The following is a 17,655-nucleotide window of genomic DNA, read 5'->3' on the forward strand; positions in this document are numbered from 1 at the left end:
CCGTACCGGAGAACAAGCCCCTCCCACCGCCAGCACAAGGTGACACACACACACACACACACACACACACAATAACTTCAACAGGAAAAGTTTGAGTATGTTATGTGTCCTGTGTGCTGTCCAGAGGAATTCTGGGAAATGTAGGAGACCACAGACTGATGACAGGTATGACATCACATCTCTCTCTTTTAGCCACGCCCCCTGGTATTCCAGGATTTCCTGGTCAGTCGCCACAGCAGCAGAGCCTTCTGGGATATCCTCCAGGAGTCAGACCCCCCATGCCGAGCTTCCCTGGTACCACACACACACACACACACACACACACACACACACACACACACACTCAAACAATTATCACTTTTTTTTAAAAGAAAAATAAAAAATGCCAAAAATGTTTAAAGACAAAAAAGGCTTTTTTTTTCAAATAAATCATAAAAAAAGCAAAAACAATTTTCCTTCTTTAAAATCTGCATTTAGAAAATAAGGTGCCAAAATTTATCAACAAATTTCTTTTTTTTTAAAAAAACCCTAACCCTAACCCTAACCCCTAACCCTAACCCAGCATTTTTTAAAACAAATCATCCAAAAAATTTAAAAGGGGAAAAAAACGCCAAATATTTGCTTTCAAAAAATCAAAATAGAAAAAAAGCCTTTTTTCCCTTTAAAAATGGAAAAAGTAGTATTTCTTTTAGTATTTTAGTATTTCGTCCTCCTTGACTTGAAGACTTACGTGCTACGTTTTCTTTTTTGGGGGGAAAAAGCTCGCTGTTGTTTTTCACTTAAATATTCACATTTCAGTCATTAAATAAAGTGACGTGAACTCAACGAGGACAAAATCTGCACAAAGATTTCACACTGTTGTGTAGCCGTTCTGTAAAGTAAGTGTGTGTGTGTGTGTGTGTGTGTGTGTGTGTGTGTTGCAGGTGGCGGACCCCCCTACCTCCCTAACCAGTTTGGGGCGGGGCGTGGTAACTATGACAACTTCAGAGGTCAGTTAGGCGGCGGAGGGTTTCCTGGGAAACAACGAAACAACAGGTAGAGACAAGACGAGAGACGACGCCGACACACACACACACACACACACGCACACGCACAGGCACACGCACACACACACACACGATCATATGTTTATTGTGTTTAACTCTGTGTGTGTGTGTGTGTGTTTAGGGGCGTGCGTGGGGACCCGCGGTCGATCATCGAGTACAGAGATCTGGACGCTCCCGACGACCTCGACTTCTTTTAAACGCAACAACGTGTTTTGGATGTTTTTTTTTTTAAATACCTTTTTTATTCCTACATTTCCCATAATTCTTTTCTTCCCCCCTCCATTATTTTTTAGAGTTTTTAGTTAGTTGTGTGTGTGTGTGTGTGTGTGTGTGTGTGTGTGTGTGTGTGTGTGTGTGCGTGTCAGCAGGACCAACATTACTGTCAGTCATTAGTGAAGATGATCTGTTTCCACTTTACAATAAAGATACACCGAGCCTGACGACGGCTCTGTGTTGCTATGGTAACCGTGTGTTCCTCAGTGGTCGTCAGTGTTTAAACAGCGTGAGAGATTTTAACGTAATATTGTCTGAATTTTATTTAGATTTTGGTTAAGAGCCAAGTTTCCATTAAAACAGTCTGGCTGTACCTCAGTGTAGAAATATGAAAAACCTGGAAAAGTCATGGAATTTGTAAAAAGTTAGGAAAACTAAATATGCCATGAAAGTTTTGGATAAGTCATGGAATTTGGTTTCACAAACCACGTACTCAAGGACCGTCAGAAATGTCGAAATCTAACAATAACCTCTGTTTTTACGGTTTCTGTCTTTGATAAGTGTCATTTCCAGAAAACACGTTTGCTTTAAAAAAAACAACTTTTTAAACCCCCAATAAATAAATAAATAATTAAATGTTTTAAAAAGTCAAATTCTTAAAAGAAAACCTGGCTTACAGGCAAAAAAAAAGATTATCAACATTTTTTAAAGGAAAAAAATCGCAGGTGAACTGGGAATGTCTGAAGTCATATATATATATAAATATAGGTTTTTGTATAAATACATATATACATATATATATGTAAATATAGCATGGATGCAGCGAGCAGCTTGGACCGGATACAGGAGATAAAGGTGAGTTTGTTTCCAGCATCACAAAATTACAAAATACGCCAAACAGAAACACGTCAATTAAAAAAAAAAAAAGTTTGTCACAAAAAGGTTTTTCAGCAAATTCGAAAAAGCCTTTTTTTATTAAGTTGAAGAAAAGTATATTTTAAAACAGAAAATGATTTTTTGACCTTATGAAATGATTATAATATTCTGATCTATTTTTATCTTTTACATGTGTGACGTCAGAGCTGAATGGCGGGAAGAAGAGGACGTCGGCAGCGTCTTCGCGCTGAAGGACGTCTGTGGACGTCAGGTGAGTCAAACTGTCCAGACTTCACTGTGAGGACAGCCTCCAGTCACCAGAAAACTGATATTTAAAAAAAAGCATTTCCAATAAAATCTAAAGAAAAACAAATATTTCAAATGGAAAAATATGAGAATTGTAAAAGAAAAAAAAAAGAAATGCAGAGAATTTTAAAAGATCAAAAAATCTAAAAACTTTAGAGGAAAAAAACACTGCCAGAACTTTTTTTTTTTGCCAAAATCTTAAAAAAATTTTTAAAAAATTAAAGGAAAGAAATACTGGAAAATTGTAAAAAAAAAAAAAAAAAAAAAAAATCTCCCATAAGTTGTAATGAAAAAACTGAAATTTTAAAGAATAAATGAATAAAAAAAACCTTATTTTGCCCAAAATGCAAAATCTTCTAAAAAATAATTAAAGGAAAAAATACAGCAAAACTGTTAACAAAAAAAAGTTTTGATGACGGAATTTTTTCAAGAAAAAAAGTGTCCATTTTTTTAAGATAACGTCAGTTCTCTCATCATCTGCCTCCACTCGTTGGTGTTTTTGTGAGCCGTGTGGTAAATAGTGCCGAGGATGCAGACCCGCCTGTCTCTGTGTCTCTGTCACCATAGAAACCGGGAGCCTCAAAGACGTCCAGACGCGTCACAGCTGCACGCAGTGGGACAGGCCACCCGGGGGACCATCAGAGCGTCCACACAGGAGAGACACCGTACGGCCGTGAACGCGTCCGCAGGGGACAAAGCTTCCCACTGCCAGCTCCGGACCGGACACCAGCGGACCCACGCAGCAGAGAAACGCTTCGTCCGCCAGCTGTGAAACTGCGCCCACCGGCGGGTCCACGGGAGAGACACAAAGACCTTCACCCCATCGACCAACCGCAGCGAGCGAGTCCACGCTGTCCGGACACGCGCGGACTCACGCAGAAGAGACGCCGTCAGAGACGCCGTCAGAGACGCCGTCAGAGACGCCGCTGCCTCCGAGTGTCTCACTGCCGACTTGTGATGGACGAACTGGGGACTCAGAGTGAACACAGAGAAAGAATCATCAATTCACAAAAAATGAAAACAGTTGAATTTCACTCAGCGTTTCTTTTTAAATTTCCGTTTTTTGTTTTTTAGATATTTTCTGTCACGCACTTCGTATCAGCGCTGTGATGAGACGTCTTCAAGTAAATTGATAATTAATTAATCATTAAATTATCTGTTGGCATCATTTTCCTTTTCTTTAATGTGAGAATTTTCACAGATTTCTGTTTTCTAACATTTTCATCGGAACATCTTGGACTCAGAAACATTTCGTTTCATTTTGATGCGACAGGGTTTCTACAGTTACAATAAAACCTGGACAAGTCAAAGAATTTCCAAATAGAAACTGTCTTCAAGGACCATCGGAAATGTAAAAATCCAAAGATTTCGGGGGTTTTTTTGTTTCTGGCTGTGATAAATGGTTTTTTTTTTTTTTCAGAAAATCAAAAAGGTTTTATAGGAAAAAGAAAATGTTTCAAACAATTCTTTTTCTTAGGAAACAACATTGTAAAAAACATTGTGTATCTATAAATAAAATGAAAAGCTGTTGGTCAGAATCACATTAATGTTGTTATTGTGTTCATTGTTTTTGATTTTAAAACTGCTGCTGTTCAGACAGAGTGCAGAGGCTACTGTGGTCATTACAGGGTTAACAAGCAGGGCCGTAACCACACACACACACACTCACACACACTCACACACACGCTCACACACACACACACAGACAGATAATTCACTTTACAGACACACAACATGTGAAACCTGTCATTAACTTTACTGCTCTGTGTGTGTGTGTGTGTGTGTGTGTGTGTGTGTGTGTGTGTGTGTGCGTGATCCAAAGCAGATGTCACACTCACCCTCCTCTTTCTCTCTCTGCCTGCAGGTGATGCTGCGGGGGTTAAAAGTCTCCAGCTGCAGTGAGTAACATCATTTTTTTGTGTCCTCTGTGAAATACTTTAAAGTACCTAAATACATGTACTCAAGTACTGCGCTTAAGCACTAATTTGAGGTACTTGTACTGTAGTTGAGTCTTTCTTCTCTTGCTCTGCTACATGTACGTAACAGCTTTAGTAACTTTACCAAAGATAACCAGAGTTTATAAAATGAGATAAACCAGCGCACCAAACGTCGTACCGCAGCATGTCGTCCGCGGTGTGGGCGGGACTAAGATCCGCCACAATAAGTACTTGAATATGGATTTGAAAAATAAATTACTATGAAAGACATAAAATAGAGGCAAGGGTTTTATTTAAAATACCACAAATTAGCACATCAGTATTTATGAAATATATTTACAAAACGCTGTTTTAAAAACGAACCTTATATGTATGAAATGTATGTAAAAATATGATATTTACAAACCGGTAAAGAAAATTAAAGGCAGAAATTCATAAAAGTTTACAACATTAAAAGTAATTATTCCACATCTTAAAACCAGTTAGTTTGAAGCAGATTTTAGGGAAAAGTTAAGTTTGTCTCTTGTTTTCAGTCCACTGAGCGTCCGTCCAAAACAAAGGAACAAAGAAACAAAAGAGAAAAGAAAAACAAAAATCTCTTCTAAAGTCTGTCATCTTCTCACATGAAGATAATTTAAGATTCATGTAAAACACTTTATTATTCCGAAAAGTTTCATATTCACTTTTTAAAAAGGCAGCGTGGTCCTTTAAGAGTTAAATCCAGTCTTTAATAAAAACGTCGTCTGTGAGGCGACGGCTCAGTGTCCCCAGACTGCATGATGTCATCGACACGCCCCCTGTCTCAGTGTGACATCATCGACAGCGATCTGTCCTCGCCGTCCTCTCCTGCGCTCGGCTTTCAACAGCACCTGCGCGTGCACACACACACACACACACACACACACACACACACACACACTCGAGTCATCACCAACCAAACAGAAACTCAGATAAAAAATTTAATTTGTGTGTGTGTGTGTGTGTGTCTCACCTTGTCCAGAGAGTGCATCGTCAAGGTAACCTGTGTGTGTCTCCAGCCGTGTCCACCTGTCCTGCTCCAGAGGACGGAGCCATACCTGCAACAGCCAATCAGGGAAGAGGATGTCACACATTTATTTATTTTTGTTTTTTTACATGAAAAAAAGAAGACTCACTGTCCTTTTAATGGTGTGTTGTTTATGTCTGTCCCTGGTACCTTTGGCCTCGTCCCTTTTTCCTGGCAAAAAGCTGCAGGACGCCCACATGATGACCCAACAGCCAATGAGAGAAGGAGAAACATAGGTCACTGTGACTCCAGGGTGGGACGATTTGGACGGCCAATCGCGCACCACGGACACTCCTTTGTCCTGACTTCAGCTCTGGGACAGACAGGTACTGTCCACCTGGGGACAAAAGAATCAAAATATGTAGTAAAACTCTAATTTTAAGACGAGGCAAAAAAACCAAAAAACAAATAAAAAAGGCCCTTGTATATGTGAAAAAAGGTTTAAACACGCCAAAGCTTAGAATGATGTAAAAACACCCAAAAAACACCATAATACAGCATGTCGACAAACGGCCTAATGCTATACAATACTAGTGTTAGGACAAAAAATGTAAAAATTTGACATGCTCCAAAAACAGCTGAAACCTGCATAAAATAGCATACTAATACACACCATACCATAGAATGTTGCAGAGATCGCCAAAAACACCATATTATGTTATAATGAAAAAATGACCCAAAAATAAAGACTTTGGTATGGCAAAAATGTCAAAACCTGACATGTCCCAAAAAGAGCTGAAAATACTTGAAAACCGCTTTAAATAATGTGCAAAGACACGCCATAGCATAGAAAGATGCAAAAATGGCAAAAAAAAGCTAAAATATGTCACGTTGAAAAAACGACCCATAAAATGACCCAACAGCAAGGCTATAGTATGGCAAAAATTGCAAAAAATGGCACGTCCCAAAAACTGCTGAAAACAGCTTAAAACTGCATTAAATAGCGTGCAAAGAAATGCCATAGCATAGAAAGTTGCAAAAACGGTTAAAAACAACAAAATTTAGCATGTCAAAAAAAATGCCCAAAACAGCAAGGCTATAGTATGGCAAAAATTGCAAAAATGGCACGTCCCAAAAACTGCTGAAAAAACCTTAAAACTGCTTTAAATAGCGTGCAAAGAAATGCCATAGCATAGAAAGTTGCAAAAACGCTCAAACACAACAAAATTTAGCATGTCGAAAAAATGGCCCAAAGAGCAAGGCTATAGTATGGCAAAAGTTTAGAATGGCAAAAAATGGCATCTCCCAAAAACTGCTGAAAACACCTTAATACTGCATTAAATAGCGTGCAAAGACATGCCATAGCATAGAAAGTTGCAAAAACACCCATAAACTACAAAATTTGGCACGTTGAAAAAATGGCCCAAAGAGCAAGGCTATAGTATGGCAAAAGTTTAGTATGGCAAAAAATGGTATCTCCCAAAAACTGCTGAAAACACCTTAAAACTGCTTTAAAAAGCGTGCAAAGAAATGCCATAGCATAGAAAGTTGCAAAAACGATCAAAAACAACAAAATTTAGCATGTCGAAAAAATGACCCAAAGAGCAAGGCTATAGTATGGCAAAAATTGCAAAAAATGGCACGTCCCAAAAACTGCTGAAAACAACTTAAAACTGCATTAAATAGCGTGCAAAGACACGCCATAGCATAGAAAGTTGCAAAAACGCTAAAAAACAACAAAATTTGGAACATCAAAAAAATGACCCAAAGAGCAAGGCTATAGTATGGCAAAAATGGCACGTCCCAAAAACTGCTGAAAACACCTTAAAACTGCATTAAATAGCGTGCAAAGAAATGCCATAGCATAGAAAGTTGCAAAAACGCTAAAAAACAACAAAATTTGGCACTTCGATAAAATGACCCAAAGAGCAAGGCTATAGTATGGCAAAAATGGCAAAAATGGCACGTCCCAAAAACTGCTGAAAACACCTTAAAACTGCGTTAAATAGCGTGCAAAGACACGCCATAGCATAGAAAGTTGCAAAAACGGTTAAAAACAACAAAATTTAGCATGTCGAAAAAATGGCCCAAAGAGCAAGGCTATAGTATGGCAAAAGTTTAGTATGGCAAAGAATGGCATCTCCCAAAAACTGCTGAAAACAGCTTAAAACTGCATTAAATAGCGTGTAAAGACACGGCATAGCATAGAAAGTTGCAAAAACACCCATAAACAACAAAATTTGGCACGTTGAAAAAATGACCCAAAGAGCAAGGCTATAGTATGGCAAAAATGGCTAAAATGGTATCTCCGAAAAACTGCTGAAAACACCTTAAAACTGCATTAAAAAGCGTGCAAAGACACGCCATAGCATAGAAAGTTGCAAAAACGCTTAAAAACAACAAAATTTAGCATGTCGAAAAATGCCCCAAAGAGCAAGGCTATAGTATGGCAAAAATGGCAAAAAATGGCACGTCCCAAAAACTGCTGAAAACACCTTAATACTGTATTAAATAGCGTGCAAAGACATGCCATAGCATAGAAAGTTGCAAAAACACCCATAAACTACAAAATTTGGCACGTTGAAAAAATGGCCCAAAGAGCAAGGCTATAGTATGGCAAAAGTTTAGTATGGCAAAAAATGGTATCTCCCAAAAACTGCTGAAAACACCTTAAAACTGCTTTAAATAGCGTGCAAAGAAATGCCATAGCATAGAAAGTTGCAAAAACGATCAAAAACAACAAAATTTAGCATGTTGAAAAAATGACCCAAAGAGCAAGGCTATAGTATGGCAAAAATTGCAAAAAATGGCACGTCCCAAAAACTGCTGAAAACAACTTAAAACTGCATTAAATAGCGTGCAAAGACACGCCATAGCATAGAAAGTTGCAAAAACGCTAAAAAACAACAAAATTTGGAACATCAAAAAAATGACCCAAAGAGCAAGGCTATAGTATGGCAAAAATGGCAAAAATGGCACCTCCAAAAAACTGCTGAAAACACCTTAAAACTGCATTAAATAGCGTGCAAAGAAATGCCATAGCATAGAAAGTTGCAAAAACGATCAAAAACAACAAAATTTAGCATGTCGAAAAAATGGCCCAAACAACAAGGCTATAGTATGGCAAAAATGGCAAAAATGGCACGTCCCAAAAACTGCTGAAAACACCTTAAAACTGCATTAAATAGCGTGCAAAGAAATGCCATAGCATAGAAAGTTGCAAAAACGGTTAAAAACAACAAAATTTAGCATGTCGAAAAAATGGCCCAAAGAGCAAGGCTATAGTATGGCAAAAGTTTAGTATGGCAAAAAATGGCATCTCCCAAAAACTGCTGAAAATAGGTTAAAACTGCATTAAATAGCGTGCAAAGACACGCTATAGCATAGAAAGTTGCAAAAACGCTTAAAAACAACAAAATTTGGCATGTTGAAAAAATGACCCAAACAGCAAGGCTATAGTATGGCAAAAGTTGCAAAAAATGGCACGTCCCAAAAACTGCTGAAAACACCTTAAAACTGCTTTAAATAGCGTGCAAAGAAATGCCATAGCATAGAAAGTTGCAAAAACGATCAAAAACAACAAAATTTAGCATATCGAAAAAATGGCCCAAAGACCAAGGCTATAGTATGGCAAAAGTTTAGAATGGCAAAAAATGGCATCTCCCAAAAACTGCTGAAAACACCTTAAAACTGCTTTAAATAGCATGCAAAGACACGCCATAGCATAGAAAGTTGCAAAAACACCCATAAACAACAAAATTTGGCACGTTGAAAAAATGACCCAAAGAGCAAGGCTATAGTATGGCAAAAGTTTAGTATGGCAAAAAATGGCATCTCCCAAAAACTGCTGAAAACACCTTAAAACTGCTTTAAATAGCATGCAAAGACATGCCATAGCATAGAAAGTTGCAAAAACGCTTAAAAACAACAAAATTTGGCATGTTGAAAAAATGACCCAAACAGCAAGGCTATAGTATGGCAAAAGTTGCAAAAAATGGCACGTCCCAAAAACTGCTGAAAACACCTTAAAACTGCTTTAAATAGCGTGCAAAGAAATGCCATAGCATAGAAAGTTGCAAAAACGATCAAAAACAACAAAATTTAGCATATCGAAAAAATGGCCCAAAGAGCAAGGCTATAGTATGGCAAAAGTTTAGAATGGCAAAAAATGGCATCTCCCAAAAACTGCTGAAAACACCTTAAAACTGCATTAAATAGCGTGCAAAGACATGCCATAGCATAGAAAGTTGCAAAAACACCCATAAACTACAAAATTTGGCACGTTGAAAAAATGACCCAAAGAGCAAGGCTATAGTATGGCAAAAGTTTATTATGTCAAAAAATGGTATCTCCCAAAACCTGCTGAAAACACCTTAAAACTGCATTAAATAGCGTGCAAAGACATGCCATAGCATAGAAAGTTGCAAAAACACCCATAAACAACAAAATTTGGCACGTTGAAAAAATGACCCAAAGACCAAGGCTATGGTATGGCAAAAGTTTATGTCAAAAAATGGTATCTCCCAAAAACTGCTGAAAACACCTCAAAACTGCTTTAAATAGCGTGCAAAGACACGCCATAGCATAGAAAGTTGCAAAAACGATCAAAAACAACAAAATTTGGCACTTCGATAAAATGACCGTAACAGCAAGGCTATAGTATGGCAAAAATTGCAAAAAATGGCACGTCCCAAAAACTGCTGAAAACACCTTAAAACTGCTTTAAATAGCGTGCAAAGAAATGCCATAGCATAGAAAGTTGCAAAAACACCCATAAACAACAAAATTTGGCACGTTGAAAAAATGACCCAAACAGCAAGGCTATAGTATGGCAAAAGTTGCAAAAAATGGCACGTCCCAAAAACTGCTGAAAACAGCTTAAAACTGCTTTAAATAGCGTGCAAAGAAATGCCATAGCATAGAAAGTTGCAAAAACGATCAAAAACAACAAAATTTAGCATGTCGAAAAAATGGCCCAAAGAGCAAGGCTATAGTATGGCAAAAGTTTAGAATGGCAAAAAATGGCATCTCCCAAAAACTGCTGAAAACACCTTAAAACTGCTTTAAATAGCATGCAAAGACATGCCATAGCATAGAAAGTTGCAAAAACGCTTAAAAACAACAAAATTTGGCATGTTGAAAAAATGACCCAAAGAGCAAGGCTATAGTATGGCAAAAGTTTATGTCAAAAAATGGTATCTCCCAAAACCTGCTGAAAACACCTTAAAACTGCATTAAATAGCGTGCAAAGACATGCCATAGCATAGAAAGTTGCAAAAACACCCATAAACAACAAAATTTGGCACGTTGAAAAAATGACCCAAAGACCAAGGCTATAGTATGGCAAAAGTTTATTATGTCAAAAAATGGTATCTCCCAAAAACTGCTGAAAACACCTCAAAACTGCTTTAAATAGCGTGCAAAGAAATGCCATAGCATAGAAAGTTGCAAAAACGATCAAAAACAACAAAATTTGGCACGTTGAAAAAATGACCCAAAGACCAAGGCTATAGTATGGCAAAAGTTTAGAATGGCAAAAAATGGAATCTCCCAAAAACTGCTGAAAACACCTTAAAACTGCTTTAAATAGTGTGCAAAGAAATGCCATAGCATAGAAAGTTGCAAAAACGATCAAAAACAACAAAATTTGGCACGTTGAAAAAATGACCCAAAGACCAAGGCTATAGTATGGCAAAAGTTTAGAATGGCAAAAAATGGAATCTCCCAAAAACTGCTGAAAACACCTTAAAACTGCTTTAAATAGCATGCAAAGACATGCCATAGCATAGAAAGTTGCAACAACACCCATAAACAACAAAATTTGGCACGTTGAAAAAATGACCCAAAGAGCAAGGCTATAGTATGGCAAAAGTTTAGTATGGCAAAAAATGGCATCTCCCAAAAACTGCTGAAAACACCTTAAAACTGCTTTAAATAGCGTGCAAAGAAATGCCATAGCATAGAAAGTTGCAAAAACGATCAAAAACAACAAAATTTAGCATGTCGAAAAAATGGCCCAAAGAGCAAGGCTATAGTATGGCAAAAGTTTAGAATGGCAAAAAATGGCATCTCCCAAAAACTGCTGAAAACACCTTAAAACTGCATTAAATAGCGTGCAAAGACATGCCATAGCATAGAAAGCTGCAAAAACACCCATAAACTACAAAATTTGGCACGTTGAAAAAATGACCCAAAGACCAAGGCTATAGTATGGCAAAAGTTTATTATGTCAAAAAATGGTATCTCCCAAAAACTGCTGAAAACACCTTAAAACTGCTTTAAATAGCATGCAAAGAAATGCCATAGCATAGAAAGTTGCAAAAACGATCAAAAACAACAAATTTTAGCATGTCGAAAAAATGGCCCAAAGACCAAGGCTATAGTATGGCAAAAGTTTAGAATGGCAAAAATGGCATCTCCCAAAAACTGCTGAAAACACCTTAAAACTGCTTTAAATAGCATGCAAAGACACGCCATAGCATAGAAAGTTGCAAAAGCACTTAAAACAACAAAATTTGGCATGTTGAAAAAATGACCCAAAGAGCAAGGCTATAGTAAGACAAAAGTAGCAAAAAATGGCACATCCCAATAACTGCTGAAAACACCTTAAAACTGCTTTAAATAGCGTGCAAAGAAATGCCATAGCATAGAAAGTTGCAAAAACGATCAAAAACAACAAAATTTAGCATGTCGAAAAAATGGCCCAAAGAGCAAGGCTATAGTATGGCAAAAGTTTAGAATGGCAAAAAATGGCATCTCCCAAAAACTGCTGAAAACACCTTAAAACTGCTTTAAATAGCATGCAAAGACATGCCATAGCATAGAAAGTTGCAAAACGCACCAAAACAACAAAATTTGGCACGTTGAAAAAATGACCCAAAGAGCAAGGCTATAGTATGGCAAAAGTTTAGTATGGCAAAAAATGGCATCTCCCAAAAACTGCTGAAAACACCTTAAAACTGCTTTAAATAGCGTGCAAAGAAATGCCATAGCATAGAAAGTTGCAAAACGATCAAAAACAACAAAATTTAGCATGTTGAAAAAATGACCCAAAGACCAAGGCTATAGTATGGCAAAAGTTTATGGCAAAAATGGTATCTCCCAAAAACTGCTGAAAACACCTTAAAACTGCTTTAAATAGCGTGCAAAGAAATGCCATAGCATAGAAAGTTGCAAAAACGATCAAAAACAACAAAATTTAGCATGTCGAAAAAATGGCCCAACGAGCAAGGCTATAGTATGGCAAAAGTTTAGAATTGCAAAAAATGGCACGTCCCAAAAACTGCTGAAAACACCTTAAAACTGCTTTAAATAGCGTGCAAAGAAATGCCATAGCATAGAAAGTTGCAAAAACACCCATAAACAACAAAAATTGGCACGTTGAAAAAATGACCCAAAGACCAAGGCTATAGTATGGCAAAAGTTGCAAAAATGGCATCTCCCAAAAACTGCTGAAAACACCTTAAAACTGCTTTAAATAGCGTGCAAAAGAAATGCCATAGCATAGAAAGTTGCAAAACGATCAAAAACAACAAAATTTAGCATGTCGAAAAAATGGCCCAAAGAGCAAGGCTATAGTATGGCAAAAGTTTAGAATGGCAAAAATGGCATCTCCCAAAACTGCTGAAAACACCTTAAAACTGCTTTAAATAGCATGCAAAGACATGCCATAGCATAGAAAGTTGCAAAAGCGATCAAAAACAACAAAATTTGGCACGTTGAAAAAATGACCCAAAGAGCAAGGCTATAGTATGGCAAAAGTTTAGTATGGCAAAAAATGGCATCTCCCAAAAACTGCTGAAAATAGGTTAAAACTGCATTAAATAGCGTGCAAAGACACGCTATAGCATAGAAAGTTGCAAAAACACCCATAAACTACAAAATTTGGCACGTTGAAAAAATGACCCAAAGACCAAGGCTATGGTATGGCAAAAGTTTATTATGGCAAAAATGGTATCTCCCAAAAACTGCTGAAAACACCTTAAAACTGCTTTAAATAGCGTGCAAAGAAATGCCATAGCATAGAAAGTTGCAAAAAGCGATCAAAAACAACAAAATTTAGCATGTCGAAAAAATGGCCGAAAGAGCAAGGCTATAGTATGGCAAAAATGGCAAAAATGGTATCTCCCAAAAACTGCTGAAAACACCTTAAAACTGCTTTAAATAGCATGCAAAGACATACCATAGCATAGAAAGTTGCAAAAACGATCAAAAACAACAAAATTTGGCACGTTGAAAAAATGACCCAAAGAGCAAGGCTATATAGTATGGCAAAAATTGCAAAAAATGGTATCTCCAAAAACTGCTGAAAACACCTTAAAACTGCTTTAAATAGCGTGCAAAGAAATGCCATAGCATAGAAAGTTGCAAAAACGATCAAAAACAACAAAATTTAGCATGTCGAAAAAATGGCCCAAAGAGCAAGGCTATAGTATGGCAAAAGTTTAGAATGGCAAAAAATGGCATCTCCCAAAAACTGCTGAAAACACCTTAAAACTGCTTTAAATAGCATGCAAAGACATGCCATAGCATAGAAAGTTGCAAAACGATCAAAACAACAAAATTTGGCATGTTGAAAAAATGACCCAAAGAGCAAGGCTATAGTATGGCAAAAGTTATGGCAAAAATGGCATCTCCCAAAACTGCTGAAAACACCTTAAAACTGCTTTAAATAGCGTGCAAAGAAATGCCATAGCATAGAAAGTTGCAAAAACGATCAAAAACAACAAAATTTAGCATGAGAAAAAATGACCCAAAGAGCAAGGCTATAGTATGGCAAAAGTTTAGAATGGCAAAAAATGGCATCTCCCAAAAACTGCTGAAAACACCTTAAAACTGCTTTAAATAGCATGCAAAGACACGCCATAGCATAGAAAGTTGCAAAACGATCAAAACAACAAAATTTAGCATGTCGAAAAAATGGCCCAAAGAGCAAGGCTATAGTATGGCAAAAGTTTAGAATGGCAAAAAATGGCATCTCCCAAAAACTGCTGAAAACACCTTAAAACTGCTTTAAATAGCATGCAAAGACACGCCATAGCATAGAAAGTTGCAAAAACACCCATAAACAACAAAATTTGGCACGTTGAAAAAATGACCCAAAGAGCAAGGCTATAGTATGGCAAAAGTTTATTATGTCAAAAAATGGCACGTCCCAAAAACTGCTGAAAACACCTTAAAACTGCTTTAAATAGCATGCAAAGAAATGCCATAGCATAGAAAGTTGCAAAAACGATCAAAAACAACAAAATTTAGCATGTTGAAAAAATGACCCAAAGAGCAAGGCTATAGTATGGCAAAAGTTTAGAATGGCAAAAATGGCACGTCCCAAAAACTGCTGAAAACACCTTAAAACTGCTTTAAATAGTGTGCAAAGAAATGCCATAGCATAGAAAGTTGCAAAAACGATCAAAAACAACAAAATTTGGCACGTTGAAAAAATGACCCAAAGACCAAGGCTATAGTATGGCAAAAGTTTAGAATGGCAAAAATGGCATCTCCCAAAACTGCTGAAAACACCTTAAAACTGCTTTAAATAGCGTGCAAAGAAATGACATAGCATAGAAAGTTGCAAAACGATCAAAAACAACAAAATTTAGCATGTCGAAAAAATGGCCCAAAGAGCAAGGCTATAGTATGGCAAAAGTTTAGAATGGCAAAAAATGGCATCTCCCAAAAACTGCTGAAAACACCTTAAAACTGCTTTAAATAGCATGCAAAGACATGCCATAGCATAGAAAGGTGCAAAAAAGCCCAAAAACAACAAAATTTGGCATGTTGAAAGAATGACCCAAAGACCAAGGCTATAGTATGGCAAAAATGGCAAAAATGGTATCTCCCAAAAACTGCTGAAAACAGGTTAAAACTGCATTAAATAGCGTGCAAAAGAAATGCCATAGCATAGAAAGTTGCAAAACGATCAAAAACAACAAAATTTAGCATGTCGAAAAAATGGCCCAAAGACCAAGGCTATAGTATGGCAAAAGTTTAGAATGGCAAAAAATGGCATCTCCCAAAAACTGCTGAAAACACCTTAAAACTGCATTAAATAGCGTGCAAAGACATGCCATAGCATAGAAAGTTGCAAAAGCGATCAAAACAACAAAATTTGGCATGTCGAAAAAATGACCCAAAGAGCAAGGCTATAGTATGGCAAAAGTTTAGAATGGCAAAAATGGCATCTCCCAAAAACTGCTGAAAACACCTTAAAACTGCTTTAAATAGCGTGCAAAGAAATGACATAGCATAGAAAGTTGCAAAACGATCAAAAACAACAAAATTTAGCATGTCGAAAAATGACCCAAAGAGCAAGGCTATAGTATGGCAAAAGTTTAGAATGGCAAAAATGGTATCTCCCAAAAACTGCTGAAAACACCTTAAAACTGCTTTAAATAGCATGCAAAGAAATGCCATAGCATAGAAAGTTGCAAAAACGATCAAAAACAACAAAATTTAGCATGTCGAAAAAATGGCCCAAAGACCAAGGCTATAGTATGGCAAAAGTTTAGAATGGCAAAAAATGGCATCTCCAAAAACTGCTGAAAACACCTTAAAACTGCATTAAATAGCGTGCAAAGACACGCCATAGCATAGAAAGTTGCAAAAACGCTTAAAAACAACAAAATTTGGCACTTCGATAAAATGACCCAAACAGCAAGGCTATAGTATGGCAAAAGTTGCAAAAAATGGCACGTCCCAAAAACTGCTGAAAACACCTTAAAACTGCTTTAAATAGCATGCAAAGACATGCCATAGCATAGAAAGTTGCAAAACGATCAAAAACAACAAAATTTAGCATGTCGAAAAAATGGCCCAAAGAGCAAGGCTATAGTATGGCAAAAGTTTAGAATGGCAAAAATGGCATCTAAAAAACTGCTGAAAACAGCTTAAAACTGCTTTAAATAGCGTGCAAAGAAATGCCATAGCATAGAAAGTTGCAAAAACACCCATAAACAACTAAATTTAGCACGTTGAAAAAATGACCCAAACAGCAAGGCTATAGTATGGCAAAAGTTGCAAAAAATGGCACGTCCAAAAAACTGCTGGAAACAGCTTAAAACTGCTTTAAATAGCGTGCAAAGAAATGCCATAGCATAGAAAGTTGCAAAAACGATCAAAAACAACAAAATTTAGCATGTCGAAAAAATGGCCCAAAGACCAAGGCTATAGTATGGCAAAAGTTTAGAATGGCAAAAAATGGCATCTCCCAAAAACTGCTGAAAACACCTTAAAACTGCTTTAAATAGCGTGCAAAGAAATGCCATAGCATAGAAAGTTGCAAAAACGATCAAAAACAACAAAATTTAGCATGTCGAAAAAATGGCCCAAAGACCAAGGCTATAGTATGGCAAAAGTTTAGAATGGCAAAAAATGGCATCTCCCAAAAACTGCTGAAAACACCTTAATACTGCATTAAATAGCGTGCAAAGACATGCCATAGCATAGAAAGTTGCAAAACGCTTTAAAACAACAAAATTTGGCCGTTGAAAAAATGACCCAAACAGCAAGGCTATAGTATGGCAAAATTTATTATGGCAAAAAATGGTATCTCCCAAAAACTGCTGAAAACACCTTAAAACTGCTTTAAATAGCGTGCAAAGAAATGCCATAGCATAGAAAGTTGCAAAAACGATCAAAAACAACAAAATTTAGCATGTCGAAAAAATGGCCCAAAGACCAAGGCTATAGTATGGCAAAAGTTTAGAATGGCAAAAATGGCATCTCCCAAAAACTGCTGAAAACACCTTAAAACTGCTTTAAATAGCGTGCAAAGACACGCCATAGCATAGAAAGTTGCAAAAACACCCATAAACAACAAAATTTGGCATGTCGAAAAAATGGCCCAAAGAGCAAGGCTATAGTATGGCAAAAATGGCAAAAAATGGTATCTCCCAAAAACTGCTGAAAACACCTTAAAACTGCTTTAAATAGCGTGCAAAGAAATGCCATAGCATAGAAAGTTGCAAAAACGATCAAAAACAACAAAATTTAGCATGTCGAAAAAATGACCCAAACACCAAGGCTATAGTATGGCAAAAATGGCAAAAAATGGCACGTCCCAAAAACTGCTGAAAACACCTTAAAACTGCTTTAAATAGCGTGCAAAGAAATGCCATAGCATAGAAAGTTGCAAAAACGATCAAAAACAACAAAATTTAGCATGTCGAAAAAATGGCCCAACGAGCAAGGCTATAGTATGGCAAAAGTTTAGAATGGCAAAAAATGGCATCTCCCAAAAACTGCTGAAAACACCTTAAAACTGCATTAAATAGCGTGCAAAGACATGCCATAG

At 37.0% G+C, this 17,655-nt stretch overlaps 2 protein-coding genes across 3 annotated transcripts in view; one reads left to right on the forward strand and one right to left on the reverse strand.

Annotated features, from left to right (window-relative positions):
• LOC121962485 (serrate RNA effector molecule homolog B-like) overlaps positions 1–1,511 on the forward strand; it is a 12,968-nt gene extending 11,457 nt beyond the window's left edge. The window contains exons 18-21 of the mRNA XM_088073582.1: positions 1–39; positions 193–294; positions 924–1,035; positions 1,168–1,511. The exon at positions 1–39 is cut by the window's left edge and continues 112 nt beyond it. Coding sequence (XP_087929708.1) covers positions 1–39; positions 193–294; positions 924–1,035; positions 1,168–1,243 — 329 coding nt within the window. The 3' untranslated portion in view covers positions 1,244–1,511. The remainder of the gene's footprint in view (positions 40–192; positions 295–923; positions 1,036–1,167) is intronic.
• A 3,142-nt stretch (positions 1,512–4,653) lies between these two features.
• The window catches only part of LOC121966275 (nephronectin-like), a 42,141-nt gene continuing 29,139 nt past the window's right edge, over positions 4,654–17,655 (reverse strand). For both annotated transcript variants that reach the window (XM_088073423.1, XM_088073422.1), the window contains 3 exons: positions 5,574–5,760; positions 5,370–5,454; positions 4,654–5,247 (listed from right to left, as the gene is read on the reverse strand). In XM_088073423.1, the coding sequence (XP_087929549.1) occupies positions 5,161–5,247; positions 5,370–5,454; positions 5,574–5,760 (359 nt within the window). In that variant the 3' untranslated portion in view covers positions 4,654–5,160. The remainder of the gene's footprint in view (positions 5,248–5,369; positions 5,455–5,573; positions 5,761–17,655) is intronic.

The sequence above is a fragment of the Plectropomus leopardus genome, chromosome 23 (genome assembly GCF_026936395.1).
Source record: "Plectropomus leopardus strain MGB_pleo_1.0 chromosome 23, ASM2693639v1, whole genome shotgun sequence".
NCBI lineage: Eukaryota > Metazoa > Chordata > Actinopteri > Perciformes > Serranidae > Plectropomus > Plectropomus leopardus.